The following is a 22,367-nucleotide window of genomic DNA, read 5'->3' as shown; positions in this document are numbered from 1 at the left end:
CCTGAAAGTGACCAGCGGACACTTTCAAAGGACATTTTTGTTAATGATTTTACTCAGAAGAAAGGACCAAATACCTTGAGACAATTGAGACATTTTGAACCGCGGCGACTCTGTCACCTCGCTTAGATTGGAGATCTGTTAAGCAAAGTTCACAGTGTCCTGTTATAATTTACCTGCCCAGGTCACATGTGGCAGAGTTCCCAGTGGAAAAACATCAGAGGGAGAGGTGGACATCCACCGACGATCACCTTGGAGCAGCAACCAGCGGAAAGTCACAGCCAATCTTAATCAAGGTTATTTCTGTGTACCGATTAGAAGTTTAAGGGAGAAAAATAACAATGCTAATAACTTTTTGTTTGTCAAAACGCACTTCACCACTGTTCTGTAAAACCGAGACAGAACATTACTGTTCTAAAGACACTATGAACATTTTGGGCTGTGGAGGGTAACCAAACATTATGTTTAACTCCCTGCGCAGTATTACAGGCCTCTCCTTGGCTTAAAAAACCCTTGAAAATTATGTCAGAACCCACTTTAGAAATGTGGAATAAGAGGACGTGAATGTGCACAAAAAGACCCACAATAAAGACACATTTAAGCAAAGATTATGGAAATTGCTCATTTCTGAATGACATCTCCTGTTTAGCAAATATTCCAGTAGCCGTATATCGTTAGTCAATGAACGCAGGCAGCTCTGGATTTAAAGTAACTTGAGCTGAAGTGTAATATTTTCCGCTTACCAATGGAGTTTAAGAAACACTAAAGGCTCCATTCTCATGTTGCTGCTCCAACTTTTTTTACTTTAAGGATATTAAAAACTGTGGTACTGATACAGGATTATTGTCCATTGTGCATTGCAATGCTTCACCTGTCTCCCTGTTGTGTCAACAATTGCAACCACTGGCGCCTGGTTATTTAACTATTAGATTAGATCAAAGGCTTTACAAAGGGAGGCTGAAATACAATATGAATATGATGAATGAAGGACATAAACAAAGAAAAGTGCTAAATGCTCTCGGTATGAAAGCATTACAAAGCCCCCACACTTCTCTGACCACCCCTCCTCTCGTAGTAGTTGTGGAGGGGTCCTACATAATGTGTACTTTTGATCAAATAATTGAAATGTTGCCGAGATGCTTCACCATTACAGCTGCAATTTGTCCATGGGAGAAAAAAAAAATCACCAATTCCTTGTATCGTCATTATTGTTTTTTCCATTTCTCAAAGGTTAAGGGGCCAGACGCACTGTGTGTGTTGGGGCCTCGTGCGCAGTGGGTGGATTGTTTAGGTGGTCCGTGTTGGAAACGGAAAACTGGACACAGCAGTGTGACTATTTACACACCACCATCTCTGTGTTGATGAAGAACAAACACAGCTCGGGAAAGTCAAGGTGTTCTCCGTCGTGGAAAGATTGCGATAACCTTAATCAAAAGTTTCCTAATCAGACGAGAGGGGCCGGGGGCCCCTCTGGAAATAGTTGGCCCCAGTCACTGTGGTCACACACACCTACGGGTTTTGGTGCATTCATGTGAGTAAGTGTGTGAGCCGGCTCTACGTGTGTGTGTATTTTCGTGTTTGCATGCGAGTGTGTGTGTGTGTGTGTGTGTGTGTTCCGGGGTCTTGCATAAACAAAGGCAGGGGTCCTGTTGACAAACCAATTAAAGAGCTGGAAGAATAGGGGCGAACACATTGGCCCAGCATGCTTTGCCCATCACTCAAATTGGAGATGGCAAGTGAAAACATCCCCAATGTTCAGAAGCTCTTTCGTGTCGCAGGTTTGGTTCCAGCAAAAACATTGCCACTATATCCGTATTTGATGTGCTTTCTTGTATGGAAATGACTTTAGCTCATTTGTATCTGTAATATATTCCGTTCTATTCACTCAAGCCTCGATTCCAGAGAATCCTTTTAATATGAAAAAACACTTCCTCCTAGTGTGGCGACAGTCAGACAATGCAGTGTTTGTTGTACTTCAATGAGGAACACTCAAAGGTTTGTTTTAAAAATATTCAATCCATCACTTCAAATTGTTTTAGTGACTTAAAACTTTGAATTACACCCGATATTATAATAGATGTATGTATTGAAGTTGTGTTTTAAGAAAATAAAATTACAATGTAATGCTTGCTTGACAAGCAGGAAAAAGTTGTCTAATAAACACTACATTGCACAAAGGTTTTAGTCTCCAATCATTAACAATTAGACAGTTTGTTTTAATGAATAGACCTAAATATACTAAGAGTTTTTTGTAGAAGGCCTAGACAGTTTTTTTTCCATAAATAATTAAAATTATATTAAAATGTTCTGATTTGGATTTGAATAGAACGTTGGGGGGCTCCCAGGAGGGCCGCAGCAGGAGCAGGTGTTCCTAAATGTGCCTAAATACCTCAGTCTTGCTGTAAAGAGTAATCTTTAACATTTTCTCTACCACAGGACATTTTCCAGGAAACCTGAGATTCTTTTTGTGAGAAACAATAACTTGTGAGTGTACTTACTGTATTTCCTGGTTTGCCGAAACTCAAATTAGTGGAACTATCCCGTTAAGAATTGACAAAATGAGAATCAAACAGAGAGAGAAAAAAAGTTCAGAGGCGAGGAACGAAGGCGATGAGAAGGGGGCGACTCGAGCAGCAAGGGAAAAATGTCCCCGCAAAATACAGGGAAGTATAGGAGAACATGGCAATAAATAGAGAACATGTGGGGCTAGGGTGGGAGTGGGGGGTGGGGGCTTCTATTTACAAGTGTTTCTACCCTTTGAAGAGGGGATTCCTTCCTTGCCGTAAAGAAGAAAATAATTAACACCCTTGCGGTAGTCTTGCCAACACACTGCTTCTCCCTCTGGTCTCAGCTGTAAGCATTCCTGACCATAATTACCTACAGTTCAAGAGCCCTCCATAATTACCCACCATCCATCTGCACTTCTATCTGAGAAAGAGACAGGAATGAGGAACAGAGAGGCTTTTACTTGCATATTACGTGTTGCATAACTCTGAAAGGTCACATGTAGCCAGCAAAGGGCTTGAACGAATCGCTGCAAGACTTAACATGACATTTGCTTTAACGATACGCAGTGATTGCTTCACTCCTCTTTGCATTTGTCCTCCCAATACACACTGTTTTGCCTGCGTCAGAATGACACTGAATTATTTTTATTTTTTCAAATCAACAGGTCGTGTAGATGAGTTTCTTCTTGTGGAATACCAGAATAATGCCATACTGTGTTTTGGGTTATTTAAAACCCAATCAGCCACATTTAACTGCTGCTTACGCATTAACTAAGCTTATGAAGATAAATGCAACAATGTTTTAGGCTTACTGTGCCAAGACGGAAACACAATGATTAATGTATCTATCTTTGAACACGTGCAGAGTCATTTGTTAACTAGTAATTAATTAACTAGCTCACTTGTTATTTGCAGGTTTCATTGGTGTTCAGATAATACAAGTTTGGTAATTACGTTTTTGAACAGTGCTGCCCAATTGTCTGTCATCTATCATCCAGAGTGATTACATGATGATGGATGCCATTATTGACAGGCAATGGCTTATTATTTCAAGATGAAATAATTGGACACGTTGCATGTCGTTATTCAATAAGCAAAGTGTTATCTTCAACCGGCACGCGGAAGGCCAACCAATTAGGTCAAAGGAAGGGAGTCTTGTATTTCAAACTGCTGAGCATGCAAAGCCCATTGGCATGCAATTAGTTGGGCCATCGTTAGGAGGCGTTTCCTGGCTGGTGCTGAGGCCTCTCGATTAATTCTCATTACCTCCCGATTTGTGTGTGTCTTTGCGTGTGGTTTGGCCAGGACCGGGTGCAGTGTGACTTTTCAGTGCTAAGATCATTGGGCTAATCGAAAGGAATGGTTTATCGGCCAGGATCGTCCTCGGTTCCATTTTAGCTTTCAGGATTTCTCAGATGCAGTTAGTTTCCTTAGAGGGGAACCTCAACAGCATAACACACGAATGACTGAATTAGATTATCAATCAGTCTTTGTGTTGCATTTCAGAAGATTATTGAATCCAGTGTTTTTGGAGTTTGAGTCAGAATCTCTTTGTCCCTGATGCTTACATTTTTTTCTTTTAATCTTCATGTTTTAGATTTGAGGCGCAATCCTAAATGAATGCTCAAAATCAATGAAGACATGCCTGTTCTTTGTTTTCCCTTGAACTTCAGAGGACAAAAAAGCTTCTTCCACTTCTCGAATGCCTTCATTTCTTTCTCGCTTTCTTGGCTCCCATTACCCACAAACACACACACATGCCATCTAAAAGGGAGTCTAAGCCTCTTCCTCCACTCTAGGAGGTAGTGGGGATGAGCTGCCGGTCACTCTCCCACATCCCACCTTGTAATTACCCGTGTAAACCTAAACTGAGCCCATTTGAAGCGTGAAGAAGACCTGATAATTTGGCCTTCCCATCTCCATTCTCTGCTCATCGTTTAGTTCATTTCAGTGTGAGCGCTCAGGTGTGAGGGGCTTCAGCGTCAGGGGGAGGGACACGGGGAGACCCATATATTGTCCCGGTGTCATAGGTGTCGCGGCGAGGGGGATCTGCAGTTGCTTTGCTCGCTATTGTCTCTATGTCATAACACCAGGACCTGTGGATTAGGGCCTCCTGAGGGGTTGAATTTCTACACAATGGGTCCAACCGCTGCGGTGACATGTGGCTGCGAGCCACGCTGGTGAATAAGTTATGATGTGAGGTCAAGCAAGATGGAAGATGGAAACAGCAACATCCAGTGTGTGTATGGAAGAGCAACTCACTTATTGTATGCACGTATAAGGACCGATGCGGATATCGTTGCACACGTTTTCTCCAGAACCGTGTCTCATGGTAAAATGTGTGTCTATGTGTGTGTGTGTGTGTGTGTGTGTGTGTGTGTGCCGGGAGAGGGGCACAGACTGCTGACCAGGCAGCCGGCCCTCACAGACACACAGTCAGCACAATGCCTGTCACACCAGCCGGCCAATCAGAGGACTCTGAACGCGGGCCAAAGGGCAGACAGGAACCAATTGTCGTGGCAAAGCTGGTGGCTCAACTGAACAGGGATTCAATGCTGATGGTTTCTGATGTCAAGTGTTTATTGTTAATGACATGATGTGTGTAAAAAGTCAATAAATTCCCCATTTCCCAATAAACATGTTGGTAACAATCTGTCACAACCTGGCTGGTAAAAATGGACAAATGCTCAATTAACAATTCCAATTTAAACATTCATCAATTCATGTATTTTTATTGTATTAAGTTGTGTGTATTTCATAAAAGCACAAACAATTATTGTAATTAAAGTTTAAAATTCAACTGTCATACAATGTCTAGTACTTTCCAGTACTGCCAAATTCTGCCGTTCAATATTTCCATCACTGTCCGATGTGACTCAAACGTCTCCTTTGACCATATCAAAACCTTTGAACCGATTGTCCAAAAACACCACGGACATTGCCCTGATGTTGAACACCAAAATGCTCAGCTCTTTGCACATTCTGACCTTTGCGATTGCTACTTGTTTTAAATGAGTCAAACAAGGATTAACGGCCTTTTCCATGTAATCGGCTCATTAGAGTGAACAGGTAACTTTCTCTTGTATGTCGAACACGCACGGCACGAGAGCTCATTGGACCGGCTCTGCTGCCCTCCCGTCCCGTGGTCACGGGGGCCTCTGGGATTTAAGGCTTTGGTCTCGGTATCCTCTTAAGACAGGGATGGGAAGTTAAATGGATCAAGTCACTGAAGGGAAGTGGAGCACTTAGCTGGAACCTTCATGTATACAGCATGAGGACTTTATATACGACCGCTCTGCCACTGAGGATTAGAGAGCAACGCAGCTGCTTGGGGGGGGGGGGATTTCATGTGACCACTTGAGCAATCGGATTCAAAAGTGATTATGACTGGTAAATAACAATCTCTTAATGAGGAAAGGTGGTGATCCCTGTTTGGAATGTAAACCATTTATGTCAACTGTTAAGTAAAACTTGAAAGCAACATCGCTTCGGTAGCTTGAATTGCATTGTAACCTAAGGAGACCCCTGTGAAAGGAAAAGGCCGTGAAAACTGGCACCTGTTTTTGATTTTCTAGTCAAAAACTGTGTTAATCTTTCCTGCCGCTAAATGTTTTACTGCCTCAGTTCTGAGTTGGGCAGTTTGCCAGCAGCTTTACATTGGATAGTCAAAGGCCAACTCAAACCCCAAACCTCAACTAACACAATAAAAGCTTGTTTCTTTCCAAATGATCAATTGGGATTTGGTTTTATGGTATTTCCTATACGCTAGCCATGCAGCCTGTTCTGTCCCCTCCTGCGGGATTAATGCACGTTTTAACATAAAAGAAATGTCAGTCTAGAAGACGCTTAGTAGCAGAACAAGGTGTGTGTGCGTGTATGAATGATTTAATCTTTTCATAGCGTGTAATGTGCGCTGGAGAGATAAGTCCTTTAGCTTCAGGGCTTGATTGCCAGTCCGAGTGTGAAGGCATCATTGAGTCCACACAAACACTGTATTTGTAACATTAAAAATAATTAAGCTTAACAATGATCTTAAAATGATTAGTGCCCTACATGTCGGAGGTAACACACCCAGAAACGAATATGTACTTCACAAATACGAAGAGCAAAAATGCAATTGAAAAACTTTCATCCATTTTTTTGCACCTTTGGCTGGCTGGCACATAGAATACACCCGTGCACGCGGGTATGACCCTGAGCTGTCACTCCCTCGGAAAACGTCTGAGGCAGTGCACATTGTCAAGTGACGGCAGACTCAAACAAGCTCAAATGTGAACGCGATGACGCGAAAACAGCAACTAGAGAGCAGGAGGTGTCATGTGTCATCCGTCGCATGGGAATAAGCAAAAGAAGGCCGTCTGAGCTTAAACAACATCAGAATGCAAAGTACACGGAATATCGGGGTATAGCAAGACCCGTTAACATGGTTGACATTCAAATCTCTGTCTCCTCATCAGTAATCTGATGGAATTTAGATGGAGTAAGATGAAAATGGAATGATGTGTCTGTGTTTTGGAGCAGTTCCTAGAATCAAAAAGCTAGAGAACCCTTTACCTGTGAAGAGGGTGAAAAGTGACGGGCTGAGGGATTTTGTAGAAAGAGCTAATGAACAGTTATGTGATGATGCTGCTGCCAGAAAACAAGCCTGATTATGGGCTTGACATTGTTACACGGCGCTTAGTCCGGACAGTAATCCGTCCAGAGAACTGGCCTCCGTGCACCACACGCGTCTTAATGAACCTGTCCGTAATGGCCATGGAGACAAAGTTGACCCCCTCATTCTCATTGTGTAAGTCAGTTTGCAACCTTTGCACTTGCGTATTCTATTCAAAAACAAACAACTCTGATAACCTTTTGCAAACCATTGTTAATGCATGAAGCAGTTCCTCCTACATAAGATGATTAAATAAAAAGAGGAAGATGGGACAATAGCCTCCTCCACTTTGGATTGTCATAGGTCAAATATCACCATTTCATTAAATACATGCACCCTAGATAAATCTGCCTTTACTGCGTACACGGGAGTCTTTTGCAGTGCACTCTTCCATGGGGAAGCAGCTACAGTGAGCATACCAGCAGAGAGCATAATAAATGGATACATATTGAGGAATCCAAACCCAGCACAGTGCACGACAAATTCAGGGCCCTCAGATTTGGCAAAGAGCACCAGCTCAACCGAGCTGGATCGATTTCAATCAGAGGCTTACCAAAATGATGTGGCCGCCACCGGACTAGCGTGATGTGGCTAAAAATAACCTCGGCTGACCCTGCGGCTCTGATGTGGTCACGTACCCTCTGGTGTGTCTGGTTTTATGTGTCCCCAAATGAAACCCATCAAATTACAGATGCAAACGCAGCCGGACCCCTCATCAAAACTATTTCGGCGCGCTGACACAGTTTACTAAAGCAGTAATTAGAGCAAAAGAAAATGGGAGGCATCCCAGGCACGCGGAGAAAAGGCAAAACTAGGGGGGGGAGGAATAAAAACGAAGAAAAAGAAGAGGGAAGGAACAGGGTGGACAGTGACAGCTCATCAACAGGCCACAAGACATTTTCCTTCTGCTCCCTCCCTTTGCTGCTTCCTCTACATCTGCAGATCAAAGGATTGGTGAACAAAAATAAAAGGCCCGATGATGATTTCCCAAGAGAGCTGTGAACAACTGCACAGCACGCGTTCATCTCGGGCCAGCTGCCTCGCTTGACCCTCAAATGTTTCACACCATCAAGAGACCAATGCAGTCGGGAATGCTTCTGGATGTCACTGGTCCTCGTTAAACTATCCATTCATAATCAACCCAGATACTTGGGCGATGCGCACTGTGACACAAATCTGTGTCACCACCCCAAATGATGACCGGCTGCTACACCTTCGCCCTGGTCCTCATCCATTTGCTCACTTGCATGACAAACATACCCTACTGAGGACTGTCCCGCGTACTATTCTAGTGCACTTGTTTCATCGGCTCACGGAACGGAAAGTACGGACACCTCGTTCTGCTTTACGGAGTGTCCCCGCCTGACCTGGTGTGAAGTGATACTCTACAAAGGAGTGCAAATGAGGAGAGACCCATTTTGGTTGGGAGCCATGGAAATACACACTAATTCAAGGAACTAACTGCAACCTATGGGGCATTTCCAGTTCACCTCAGCAGATCTGCCCGAACTGCGGGAGGAAATGCATGGTGGAGTTCGGACAAGCTTAACCTTGAAATGTGCAGGTGATTCAAGGAGCATTAAAAAGATGTGCACTATTACAAGTGATTATAACGAACTGTATGTGGCTGAGGGGCTGAACACCTTTTGAGCATGTTTATTTGATGCTTAATCCAATGAACCTTGGAACTCTTTTTTTTATTTGTTTATGCAAACGTTTTTATGCAAATGTGTTGTGTATGTTCGAGTAGATTTATGCTTTTAAGGAATTCTAATGACTCGTACGAGTGACAACGATGCACTGGAAACATGAAGCAGTGTGAACCAAGGAGTGAATACAGAGCATCTCTCCAGGTTAGCCCAGCGACCGAGTGTGTGTGTGTGTGTGTGTGTGTGTGTGTGTGTGTGTGTGTATGTATGCTGACATTTACATAACTTTGCAGTCTGCAGGACTATAGCAAGATAAGGTTCCCTGGAACTCTCTGATGGTTCTGGTCACACACACACACACACACACACACACACACACACACACACACACACACACACACACACACAGGCAGACGCAAAGGCACGCGTATGCACACAAATACGTAGGTTATCAGAGGTGGAAAGTTTACAAAGAGCCAAGGTTATGGCGGATATGTAACATAGAAAGTGGAAAGTTTACCCTCTGAAAAAGGACAGCTGGCTTCACAAACTGTGGCCGTCTCCATCTGTTTAATGTGCCATTTCATTATGTCAGTGCCATGCATAGTGTCCTAATGGGACATCATTTAAATACTATACGTGTGTAATGTAGACTAATGCAGTCATCCTTGGACAGCCATCGTTAACGTTTGGCACTAATGAGCATAAGAGCCTCATTACATTTTTTTTCTTTTACATTGGTCTTTTTAGAGCCTTTAGCTCTTGAGGACTCACTATTTAGATATTCTATATTCTGGTGTATTTTATGTCATTTTTCATGTGTCTGGCATGTAACTTGTCATTGTGTCCTCTCCCTAAGGGCAGTATTATATTTAATGTAAACAAAACGTGAAAAATAGCACTACTGTGTTCATGTACACACATTACAACTGCAAATAACATAAAAAAGAGCCAATGAGTAGTTTGTTGTGAATTACACAACAAACAGAGCACCTCCTCCATCAAAAACCTCCCTAATGGTCTCTCACTGCATAGCGGCGGAGGAAATGGGAGGAGAGAAGCAACTCTGAATTGCCGCCACGTGCGCTCAAATCAAACGCTTTCCTCATTACAATAACCTTTTCTGGATTGGTCCAAATACGAAACCCAGTATTTATATACGACATCCAATTGGTCGCCGTCTCCGAGTGTGATAGTGAACACGGCTCAGGGTTTCCAGACACGGGTGTCCTTCGGTGTCTAGTACTATGAGAAAGTAGTGCGCGCATAAAATGATTATTTGGCTCATACGTTCGATGGAAAGTATGACAAAATCGCAACACGGACACAGCGGTTTCGGGCGGATGTGCATTTAGGGGAAACGTGGTGATTCTGCGCGAGAATTAAGCGAACGTGTCGCGTTGTATCGGCGGCGGAGGGATACATTCACCCCGCCGCGCGTCAAAATATTGGCTGTGGGAGAGACCGCGCCAAAGCTCAGACAGCGTCCGCTCCTCTGGATAACAGCACGCAGCGGAGGCCCTTTAACGCGCGCACTTCATTGCCGATACGGACACCGCACGCGTACCAACGTTTGAGTTGTTATTTTTATTTTTTCATTTAATTTAATTTCTCCAGTGGGCTGTTTTCGCTGGTCGTGCTCGAGTCGAGAGACACGGGTTTCATGCCAGTTTTCGGGGAGACGCTCTGCGGCTTCGCGGTCGCGAGACGTCTTTAGACGGGCGCGGCGGAGGTGGCGCACTGCCGGGACTGGATATACACGCGCACCGCTCGCCCCGATAGGACCACGCCGTGTTCCAGCGAGCTCCTCGGGCTCTCCGTCGATTCCTCTGGTTTCCAAACAAGTGGATACGCGTCGTCTACACCGGCTCTTTTTTTTTTGGGCGTGAATATGTTGTTGTCAAAGTTTGGTTCATTTTCGCACATTTGCAACCCTTCGAGCATGGACCACCTACCCGTGAAAATACAGCTCCAGCCCGGTGAGTTCCCGCTGCTCGCTTTGAACACAGAATTGAACAGACGTGCTTTTAGAAACGTTTCAGAACGAGCTAATTGCATTAAACCGCAGGGTTGCATTGAAAACATCACGTTATCCATAACGTTCCTAACCTTTGTTTTTCTTTTTTTTTTCTCAACTTGCAGTTAAAGTGGAAAAGGAGCCCTTCGAAAAGGTCTACCAAGTGGGATCCGTGCTGGGCAGCGGGGGATTCGGGACAGTTTACGCCGGCAGCCGCATCTCTGATGGCGCACCGGTAAGGACTTGCACGGAGACCGGGGGACCGGAGGAGGAGGGAGGGGGGGGTGTAATGTTTTGATCTTCCATGTGTGTCCTCGCCATGGAGGAACAAAAAAAAAAAAGCCCGGCGGACACCCTTCGGAGCATCCGCGTACACGATGTACTAATGTTTTGATGCGTTTTATTCCAGGTTGCTGTGAAACATGTGGCCAAGGAGCGGGTGACCGAGTGGGGCACAAATGTAAGTAGTCATTCCCCCGCTCTCTGCCCGCGTGTGTGTGTGTGTGTGTGTGATGGCGTGGTTTGTTGTGATCCCCCACCTCCAACCTTCTGCCGAGTGGCTCAAATAAAATGAATCCCCCCCCCCCACCAACAGAACGGATCCATGGTGCCGCTGGAGATCCTTCTGCTGAAGAAGGTCAGCTCGTCGTTCCGCGGAGTGATCAAGCTGCTGGACTATTACGAGCGCGCGGACGGCTGGCTGATGGTCATGGAGAGGCCGGAGCTCGTCAAGGACCTATTCGACTTCATCACCGAGAAGGGCGCCCTGGACGAGGACACGGCGCGGGGCTTTTTCTGCCAGGTGGTGGAGGCGGTGCGGCACTGCTACAGCTGCGGCGTGGTGCACCGAGACATCAAGGACGAGAACCTGCTGGTGGACCTGCGCACCGGCGAGCTCAAGCTCATTGACTTTGGCTCCGGGGCCATTCTCAAGGACACCGTGTACACCGATTTCGACGGTAAGCGCCCGCCCGGTATTCGCGGTCTCCTCTGCGCCACCGGAGCTCCGCCGCGCTATTTTGTGACGCGGAGGCGTCACCGCGAGGCGCGCGCTGCGCAGCGGTCTATTTATTATTAGTAGTATTATTATTTTTGGTCGAGGGTTTTCCTCGCGGCTCGTCGTCTGTTCCGGGTGTAAACGAGTCTTATCGGGATGTATGACGCTGGTGTTATGGATTCACACGCGTGACTCACTTTTTTATTAATTGGGGTATTTTTTTTTAATTATTATATATTTCCCTCATCTGTGATTCGTCGTGCGCTTTTATTTTTCCGCTCGTCATTGATTCTGTGAAGCTTTGAGCAGCAGCTCCAGTTTGTGGTTGTTATGTCAGTGCCACGTAACATCTGCGTGTTGTGAAACCCGAGCCGGCGGCTCACGTGACCGTCTCACGTTCCCCCCTCTTTTTTTGGCATCCAAGTTCCTCCCATCGGGAGGGAGGGAGGGAGGCAGGCAGGGAGGGAGGGAGGGAGGAGACAGGGGCAGGCTACCCAGTTTGTGTTTTGTGGCTGAAGGAAGATGGAACCGATTTGCGCTGTGACTCAGCCATTTTAGACACATTCATTTATTTTAAAATTGTAGTTCCCTCATTTCAAGTTCCCTCTATATTCTGACAATATTACACCACAACATATGAAACTGCTTTTTTTTCCCTCATTGGTTCATGCCATGTTACACAACAGACATCACTCATCACTCACCTCTGCGCTTTTCTCTTTCCCCTATTTGTCATTGTCTTTAGGTACAAGAGTGTACAGCCCGCCGGAGTGGATCCGCTTCCACCGGTACCACGGTCGCTCTGCGACGGTGTGGTCGCTAGGCGTGCTGCTCTACGACATGGTGTGCGGAGACATCCCCTTTGAGCAAGACGAGGAGATCCTCAAAGGGAGGCTGTACTTCCGGAGGAGGGTTTCTGCCGGTAAGTCGACCCACAATGAGACGCGTGGACGCTGATGCCCTCTAGCTCCAGCTGCTGGTACAGCCCCCCCCCCCCCCCCCCCTAAATCCACCTCCCAGTTGCTGACCCCTATCGTTTGTTTCTGACTTCTTCTTTCAGAGTGCCAGCAGCTGATCAAATGGTGCCTGGCCCTGCGGCCCTCGGACCGGCCCACCCTGGAGCAGATCTGCGACCACCCCTGGATTAGGGCGGCAACAGAGTCGCCCAAGTCCCCGGAGGAGCCGGCGGCCAGCGAGATCCGCCTCAGGACCCTGGACACAGACTCGTCGTCAAGCACAAGCTCGAGCAAGGAGAGCCTCTGAGGACGGCACGGGTGGACCAAAAAGACTATACGGGACAGGGGGGGGTCTGATGGCGGGGCTGGACGTGGACTCGAGGCTGGCAGCCTGTAGCCCGACTGGTCACTGCTGGTCCGGCAAGATGAAATGTACTTTACTTTTCCTCTTTTGTAGGGAATTTCTAATTTATTACTATTTGTTCTTCCTTATTTTACCCCATTCAATATTTTTACCCCCCCCCACCAACCCCCACTTTCAGTTAATGATACTCGTTTCCTAATCAGGAACATTTTTTCTGTGTGGGTGGTCTTTTATTTTCCTCATTTTGTTTCTGGGCTGGTACACGCCCTCCTGACCAGACCCGGCTGCTCTCGTAGAGCTTGGAGAAAACTTTTTTTTAATTTTTTTTTTACTTTTTATTTAAATGTTTTGATTTTGTAGTGCCTTTTTTTTCTTTTTTTTGGAACGCTGCTTTTCGTGGGGGGGAGGGGGGGCTTTTCAACATTTTTTATTATTATTTTTACATTCGCTCATGGCCTGGTGGCTGAGTTGCTTGTGCTGTTATGGAAGGAGGGGGGGCGGGGCTGTGGTTCGTTTTTTTTATTTTATTTTTTCCTCCTCCTTTCTCTCCATCACTGTAAGCCAACGAGCCCCGTGCCAAGAGGCTGAGATAGCATTCGTTTGGAGAGAAGGAGGTGGGGGCTCTTCCTGACAATGGAATACTTGAAAAAACACTCGACTCGACTCTGTGTCGCTCTCTTTAACGCTGCTCACTCACTCTATAGCCTGAACAGGTGTTTGGAAACTGGATCCTGTCTTTTCTGAATGTCTACAAAATGTCAACACACGGCCACCTCTACCCCCCCCCCCCCCCCCCCCCCCTTCTTCTGCCCCATCCTGCTAGTTGCGGGGTGTTTTGGCCCTTCTTGACGTTTCCTTTTTTGCCTCCTGCCATCTCACTGCTCTACACTACATGGCCCCCTCCCCTGGTCTCCCTCAGGGTTTGGGGTGTGAAATGCACAATCAATGCAAAATTCATGGACACAATTTTATGTAGTTTCTTTTTCAACAAATGTTGTACAGCCTGTTTTTTTTTTTTTTGTTGTTTTGATGTACATTATTTTTCCTCCCCATTTGCATTTAATTTATTTGTAAACATGTAGACATTCCACACTCTGTGGCTATTTATTTATTTATTATCAGTGCTTAAAATCCCATCTACATTTTGCATATCCTACTTGGCCTTCGGTTTGCATTCCTATAACTTATTTTTACTTTTTTTTTTTTTTTTGTATAGATGTGGAGGATGCACTGAAGCAGTTGTCGATGTAAAGCAGAATAAAACAAGTTTACTTAAATTTGAAGAGCATTTGAATGTTATTTAAATACTTTATGAAAAAGTCTTTTGGTAATGTTTAATTGCTTATTATCAGAAATCTCTTTATTGTCGCGGTAAATCTTCAGTTCGACGGAAAACTCAGCAACGGGTGTACCGGCTTTCGCAGTTGTCACAGCCTCATGTTGGAGACCCTTTCAGTTCAGCTGTGTGACTTGTGGCTGTGAAGGATGGATATTGCTATTTTTTGATACAAAAGTTTCAATTAAACTCCCGTTTTTATGTACAGAAAAAAAAAAAGTTTGGTGTCTCAAATCATTTAGCAAAGGATGTGTTTTGCCGTTGCCCACGTTTTACACTCGATCGAATCAATAATTATGCAAGATTTAGAGATCCATGTGGGGGGAAATGTGATATTGCACCATACATTGTCCTTCGCACCTTGCAAACACGTTAATGAAACGGTGCCAGTGTCGTTCTTAGCGGCATTCTAAAAGTCCCGTCTGACGTAACACATATTGCAACTACAACGTTGGAGCGCCTCACATGACCGAGGAGCCATCAGCTCAATGGCAAACACAGTGCTAATAAGAGGCAGATGTGTCTGGAGGGGAGGACAGGGGGGGATGCTGGCATGACTGAGGAAAAAAAGAGATCACACACATGCAGCCTTTCAAATATAACAAGTTGCTTTACTTTTTCAGGCCTCATGCTTTCCTACAGACGGCACAATAACATATTTCCCTCTGTTACTGGAATCAGTAAGGCTATGAATAACCGGCTGCTGACATTATGGCGTCTGTGCGCGTGTGTGTGAGGGGTTTCCATGGAGCTTTTTTTGTTTTGTTTTTCTGGGGAGGTGCTGCCCCCTCTGGTGAGTCAGGGCCATTGTCTCCACAAACTTCTCCAATAGTTGAAACAATTGTTGGGGATTCCTTCTGTAAAGATCAATAAAAGATTCAATACGTAAACATGTAAAATAAGAAACCCAAACCACTCCTTCGCTCGACAAAAGTCCTACTGATAGCTCATTCGGACACTTATAAACAATACTTTACAGACTGCTTCGCATGGTATCGGAGTGGAGAATAGGCTCAGGAAGCCATCAGACCGCTGGTCATTGAACCCTTGAAGGCATAGCATTCATGATGAAGAGATTGATTTGTTTGCCTGGGAAAAGGGAGTAGACTGAATTAAATTATTGCTTTATTTCAACTGCATTTAAGAGAAAAGGCTAGTCATCGCTTATGCAGAAACTGTTGATCTATTTGAATGCAAATTGAAAGACGAAATGTTGCATACATGGAACAGTTGGACATCTTGAGAGGACACTTTTTTTCATAAGCGGATCGTTACCTCCTGCTTATCCGTCTGGTAAATATGTATTTGGATAATTTATCGTTTGCCAATAATTAAATCAAGCCAGTACAGGAATGGGGAAATGCTGTAGCCTCCCTTATTCAATCAAAACGTTATTTCTTACAAGCACCCCTGCACCGCCCTGTAATAAAACACAGAGCTATGAAGGATCCCTGGTGTCAGACCCAGTACGTTGACGGCTGTATTTCTATATGCGTCCCTGGTAATCCTCCATTGTCTCCAGGCTTTTTAACATGCAAATGACCCGCGACTTATCTTCATCATCAGAATCCCCTCTGCTCAGACTGAAGACTGTAGCGAGGTCTCATTCTGTCTTACCGTGAAATTCTCATTAAATGTAGGGGGGCATTTGCCACACTGTTCCCACAGGCCGGCTCATAACATCCATCACCGACACTTAAAACTCTTAGTTCGAAGATCCCACTGTTTTCCTAATGATCTATTAAAAGAACGAATAGTGTGAGTCAAGGGATTCATTTGTGTCCAAAACATTTCCTTTCAAATTGATCAACTATGTTAAATATTGAAGATCCAGTTTGTGACCATGCAGATCTGTGAAACGCGCATTAATTGTTCTAGACCGGTTATTAGTTAGGACTTGTGCGTTTCAATTATGTACATTTCAACAGGAAACCCACAGAGCTGAAGCGGCGTTACAGAGCTCAGCTCCCTCTCGCCGCCTCGTTAAGGCTGCCGGTCGGAGGTGACAGCTCGACAGACACAGAGGAAGATGCCAGATGGACTCCGGGGGCCCCGATGGGCACAGATGGGTGGGTGGGAGCCACCCACACAGGCAGTACAGGCGTCAGCGCCAAGAAGGGAGGGAGATCACAACACCAGTGATACTCCACTCCACACAACTCCAGTGTGTCTGGCCCTTTAGATAAGGACATACATGGGTTTGCATAAGGGCTGTTGAATTTGTGCAATGGGCGCCCATGTGTGTGTGTGTGTGTGTGTGTGTGTGTGTGTGTGTGAGCTCATGTTTATAGTACTACGTGTCTCCGGGCGAGAGATTGCAAATGCTCACGCACAAAAATACTGTGGAGAAAATGCAGTTACATATTGAAATATGCTCCTCAGACAGAGGAAGCACATGGAACCAGTACATCGGAGCTTTTAGGTTGCAACAATTCATTTAAACTGCAGGGAAGTGGAGCTAAGAGGAGAAGCAGTCAGCTGTTTTCATGTTTCAGAGGAACATTGATCTGGATCGAGACTAAATGAGAGTCAAGTCTACTGATTGGTGCAATGTATTATTTGTTTGAAAGTAAAAGGCTTTCTGGGTAAAAAAAAAAAAGAGAAAGGATTATCATCCTAGGAAGCGGAAAAAATTTTTTTCATTGTGATCGCTTTGAAACGGTAATAAAAACGTCATTAACGTTCACGAGTCCTTCGCCATAAACGCTGTTTACGCCCTTTTGTTATTGTGCACGTGTGTTGCTGGTTTGGCCCTCGGGGGCTTTGCAGGATGCCTGACTGACTCCGCAGGGCCTCCTGCTTTCTGTTACCCCGAGCGGTGCCTCCGCGGGGACTTTCCCGCCCGGTCCGGCTCAGCCTTCGTTAAGCACCGTGCCGCTGGTCTGGTGGGAACCTGCTGCCGTCACCCAGCTCCTTGAAAGGAACTCAGTGTTCTGAATTGACCGGACTCACTTGCGCACGTAAAGGGTAGGATCTGGCAAAGGTACACACACACACACACACACACACACACACGGACAGACAGACAAAAGCACACAAACAGATAACCGAGATTAGAGAGAAGCAGGGCTACATGTTGCCAAGCTCCATGAGCAACAACATCAACAACAAACACACATCGGCAAGGCGACCGCGGCGGCTTAATTGTCCCGGGTCAGAACAATTTGTCCATCATGTCCAATCATGAGTGCGTGGGGGAGGCAGAAAGTGGTCTGGAGGCCGAAGATGAGACGGGGGAAAACAACAAGTGCAAGGAAGATTAGACGAAGGGTGGCATTAGTGGGGATGAAAGAGTGTGAGTGGGTTTGTGTGTGCGTTTGAGGAGAGGGAGAGGGAGAGCAAGAGATAGAGATCGTAATCATTACAGTCTTCTTAAGAGCTCAGAGTGCGATCAAAAGCGCCATTGACCTCGTGCTCAGTTATCTGTTCCTCCTGCATTATGACAACAGCGTGTTGTGTAAATATTAGTCCGAAACAATACATCTCCTACACCACAGCAACATGTTGCTATGGTAAACATATACACTGTTTCTAACCACAGAGAAAGGACATGAGTGCATTGTGGCTTAATGAGGATTCAATTTGTGAGACAAGTATCATTCAACACTATTTCAATAGTTGTTTTCTTTTGGAAGATTGTAAAATGAAATCATTCTACGAGCCTTTTGTGCACGTTTTACTTGTTTTCAACAAACATGTTAATCTGTGCTGGAGCACTGCCTTGGATCTGCTGTGTGTCTGAGATCATAGAAGTACATCTTTGCACCAGTCAAGGACTGAAAATCAGTTTGTATTTGATCCCTTGACTTTTCCTCACCAACAGCTCATTGTTTCATTTATCCTGTGAGAACTGGACAACCTTGATGGTCCTTAGAAAGACGCACTTGTTGTAATCATTTAGAAGATTCCTTAACTCTCTGTACCATAATAAGTATTTTTAATTTATCCAGCACTTACCGGTTCCCCACCAAATACCCGCAAAACTCAAACCCTGTCCAACCTCAGCAGTCCGTTGGCCGACATGGGAGGGTCGTCAGGTGAGTAGGTTCACCTGGTCCATGAAGCTCTGAGAGTCCTTCTCTTATGCTTCACATTGCACTGCTTCCTGTCCCCGACTCGGCTGATGGACAAGCTCCGCCGTTCATTTGCTTGGATCATTGGATGATTAAAAGAGCTTTGAAAGGGTTTGACAGGTTCAAGATGTTACAGCTCGAGGCGGTGGGAGAGAATACTGGGAGTGTAAACACGAAAGTCATCCAAGCCGGAGTTAGTCACTTTTCACACGGTGACATCGATATGTTGTCCTAGTAAGAAGGCCTGGTGACTCAGTGGTAACACAGCAAGACGTTTCCAGCCCCCTTTGGCTCCGTCCGCTCCGTGAAGAGTGTTCGGTCGTTCACTCGCTGCTCAGATTTCTATCCTACGACCCAAAGACATCCAGGTCGAGTGCAGCCCAACGGAAAGAGAGAGCCCAGCGATTGGGTGGCCACCAGACCAGAGCTTTTCCTCTTGGCACAATGCATGGTGGGATGGAATCCAACCCCCTGCGCCCCCATAATAAACTGGTGAAGGAGTGGAATGACACGAATGTTCCCATTGCTGAAAAATCACTCATCCGTTTTTCGAAAAACGGATGAGTGATTTTATTTCGAGGTGCCTTTTCGCTCTTTTGTAGATTTCTGGTCTCAAAGGCTACAAGGCGTTTCAAAGCTTAGGAGATAACTAGAGGTGCAAAACGGAAATGTAGCATTTGATTGGAACTACTCTTATAAGAAAGGAAAAACAGATTATGTTTTAAGAGTTTAATGGGACCTTCTTTTTAACCTCCTCTCAATCGGCGCAGTTCAAATCTCGTCATACAGAAGTCAGGCACCTAATGTGTAACCAGTGCTGAGGGTAGTATCCATCAGCCAGGACCAGCGTAAACCCCCAAACAACGAGGCAAAAGACTCTAAAAGGCTCCGTAGAGCTGAGAGGAATCACATCGCTGCCTTTGTTCAGTTATCCTATTCATAACAAAAACATTGACATTAAAGTTATGGTAGAAGAAAGGAGGCCGAGTGGAACTTACTGGTATTGCTCCGTACCACGGGTTACAAAAAGAGAAGACCAGTATGTTGCGACCCATAATTCAAGTATTTTTGTTATGACTCTTGTATACTACAATCAAGCTTAATTTATCACTTACTTTCAGGCTGATGTTTTTTTCTACCCCTGCTCAACCTCAAAGCCAAATTTGAAAGCTCTGAACGGACCAGACAGGTCATTTTACACTTCAGATTCTTTCAAAATAAGACTTATTCTTCCATGACCCAGTTCTTCCAAGCCAAACAATCAGAAGAACAGCGCCCACAAAAAAAGGGTGCAATAAAACCAAATCTACTTCTCTTTTATTTCAACTGTGCAAATAGCACTGCGGGTCAGACAGACTGTTTATATAAGCAGGCCTTCGACTTCAGGACCGTCGCAAAAAGCTGGAGCGTCTCCTCGAGGATGATGATTAAAGGGCGCATGGTGGCCGCAGGTATGTAACAACCCCCGTTGCTACCAGGAATGCCTGGGAGCTGCGCGGAGAGGAGAGAAAACTACCACTGTGTGGGGAGAAAAAAACACCGGCCCCTCCTCCAGGCTTCGCGCTCAGCCACATGCCGAAGGTGCACCATCAAAGGCTGCACTTTCACCGCTGCTCCAGCCTCAGAATGTACGGCTCGGGAGGATCCTGGGACTCAGTGGGGAGAATTCCCTTTTGTTTCCCTTTCTGAGAAGTGGAAGCGCTGAGAAACGAAATGAGATCTTTTGATGTGGCCTGCAAGGACAGACCGAAGAGAGATTTCCCATGTAAAGAGGCATTATGACTGATTGTGGCACGCTGATAACACGCTCCCGATGACACCGTAGAGACTGTCAATCAGAAGTGGACGTGGTCACCTTGACGTCAGCCCGGTTTGACACTTGATTCATGTCTCGAGTTTAGCATCTGGTTTTTGGGGAACCCGGAATTAACATTTAAAGGCGTAGCTGAGTATTTTCAAGCAACTTGAGTGGTACAATTAACTTTCATAAACTTTCAATTTCCCCCAATCATTTTAAATTGCATGTTTTCTTTTCTTTATTAGCATCAGAACTGTGCTGATCTCCCTTGCCATCAACCGTTTGCCCCCCCCCACCCCGCTTGGCTCAAGGTGGCTGTGTTCGCTCAAGGTGTGACTCGGCCCCTTTGCATGTCAACATCAGACTCACTTCCTCGTAGTAAATGAAGTAGTTATTCACGGAGCCGTTCTGGAACACTGTGACCCACATGCAGTGCCAGTTTACCTGAATCTGCTCCTCCCTTGTTGTGGGTCATCTCACCCTTCCCACTCTGTCCTCCTTTCTTTCCCATCTTGTTGTCGCATCCTTTCCTCTTTTGTGTTCACTGTCCTCCATCGTTTCTCTTTTCCTTTCTTCTGTCCTTCTACATACATTGTGTTCCCGCTCATGTTTCTTATCGCCTCTCCACTCGTCTATTGCTCCTCGTCATCCTCTTCCTTATGCACCTGCTTTTTCCTCGACTCCTCTGCAACTCCTCTTCCCCCCCTCGTCTACCTGCAGCTCCGTAACCACGGCGATGTTCCACGGTTGTCACAGTGATCGTGTTACAACTGGGGCAGCCAGTTCCAAGGAAGGTGAAACAAGGGATTCCCAGTAATAAGCCACTATTGTTCCCAAACGTCTCCCCCACCCCGCCCCCACGGTGCTCCTCCGCTGCCGTAACGGGACACCAGGTACAAACCTGTGCACGAAGGCACAAATAGGTACACACATACACACTCACAAGCAATAAACAAACAGGTACATGCTGTTCCCTGCACATAGTGTGTGCGCGTCACACAGCTTCGCATTCAGTACTTTGCACGCTACAGTTAAATGGAAGGTACAGTACATGCTATTTAATGTCTACCAGATGGGAGGACTAACAATTGGCAAAACATACAATTGACTGAGCTGAACAAAAAACTGGCTTTTAAAAGCTTTAGAGATTTAGAGAGGGGCAGCGATATTTTGACTTTTAGTACCTTTTTGGGCTTTAGTTCCAGAATGCTGGATCCTTCCATTCACATAGTCTGACTCACCAGACTAAGCAATTTACATCAATCACCATTTTTCTCTTCTTAGTCTGGAAGACAATCTGCAATGGGCCCAGCGCCAGATCTATTACAGTTGCTGAATAAATGAGAAACGAGGATAGAGATTCAGCTACTTTCCCTTTTTCAGACTACGTCAGAGTACGTAACGCCCTGTGCCACGAAGGGTTTCTCCGGCCGAAGGCCGAAGTTTAAGGCCGCAAAGACAAATGATTGACTTAGTTGAGAAAAGAAAGTGTGCCGCCGCTGCACAGAGAACGTCCTGTAATCAGAAGCGTGTGTTGTGTGCGAAGGAGTAAAGGGAGACAACAAAAGGGTCGCCGAGTTCAAATTCCCCACAGGCCCTTTCCCTGCGGCACCGCAGGAAGCGGGGCCAGGTATAGCGGGCGCTTTAGATTTCATCGGGAGCGAGGGAGTGCAGTGAAACCTGCAGGAGGGGAACTCGGACGCTGTGTCGAACACAACTAGGTCACATCCAGCGTCACAGTGCACAACAGCAAGTGGACCTACCGTTGAGCGGCGAGGCCACTGATGACACCCTACTTTCCCTCGCTTTTCTGCAACCTCGCCGTTTTTTAAAAGTCACACGGCACGTAAAAGAGGTTTTAAAACAGAAAATATAGGCCGGAGACGGTTTGAAGAACTAGGTGGAAACGGTGTGTTTAGCTTATTGTTTCATCAGATTTGAAATATCTTTTCATAAGCGGACGTTTCAGAAGACTAATACCAGAAGTGTTCCAGCACGCAATGAAGGAGAAGTGAGAGG

The 22,367-nt window shown here is 45.6% G+C and overlaps 1 protein-coding gene across 1 annotated transcript; it reads left to right on the top strand.

Annotated features, from left to right (window-relative positions):
• The first annotated feature begins 9,968 nt into the window (after positions 1-9,968).
• On the top strand, positions 9,969-14,418 carry pim3 (Pim-3 proto-oncogene, serine/threonine kinase). The gene is made up of 6 exons (XM_040174859.2): positions 9,969-10,786; positions 10,950-11,059; positions 11,234-11,284; positions 11,420-11,783; positions 12,567-12,743; positions 12,882-14,418. Exons 1-6 carry the CDS (start codon positions 10,699-10,701, stop codon positions 13,082-13,084), a joined length of 993 nt encoding a protein of 330 aa, XP_040030793.1. The 5' UTR covers positions 9,969-10,698; the 3' UTR covers positions 13,085-14,418.
• Positions 14,419-22,367: the final 7,949 nt, after the last annotated feature.

Source organism: Gasterosteus aculeatus, chromosome 4 (assembly GCF_964276395.1).
Source record: "Gasterosteus aculeatus chromosome 4, fGasAcu3.hap1.1, whole genome shotgun sequence".
NCBI classification, from domain to species: Eukaryota; Metazoa; Chordata; class Actinopteri; order Perciformes; family Gasterosteidae; genus Gasterosteus; species Gasterosteus aculeatus.
This window is presented reverse-complemented; position numbering and strand designations above follow the sequence as displayed.

Excerpts from the sequence above, each read along its gene's own strand:
- pim3 (XM_040174859.2), top strand. The coding sequence starts at position 10,699 with ATGTTGTTGTCAAAGTTTGGTTCATTTTCGCACATTTGCAACCCTTCG. Across the intron at positions 10,787-10,949 it reads GAAAATACAGCTCCAGCCCG|TTAAAGTGGAAAAGGAGCCC; the intron begins GTGAGTTCCCGC and ends CTCAACTTGCAG. Across the intron at positions 11,060-11,233 it reads GCATCTCTGATGGCGCACCG|GTTGCTGTGAAACATGTGGC; the intron begins GTAAGGACTTGC and ends GTTTTATTCCAG.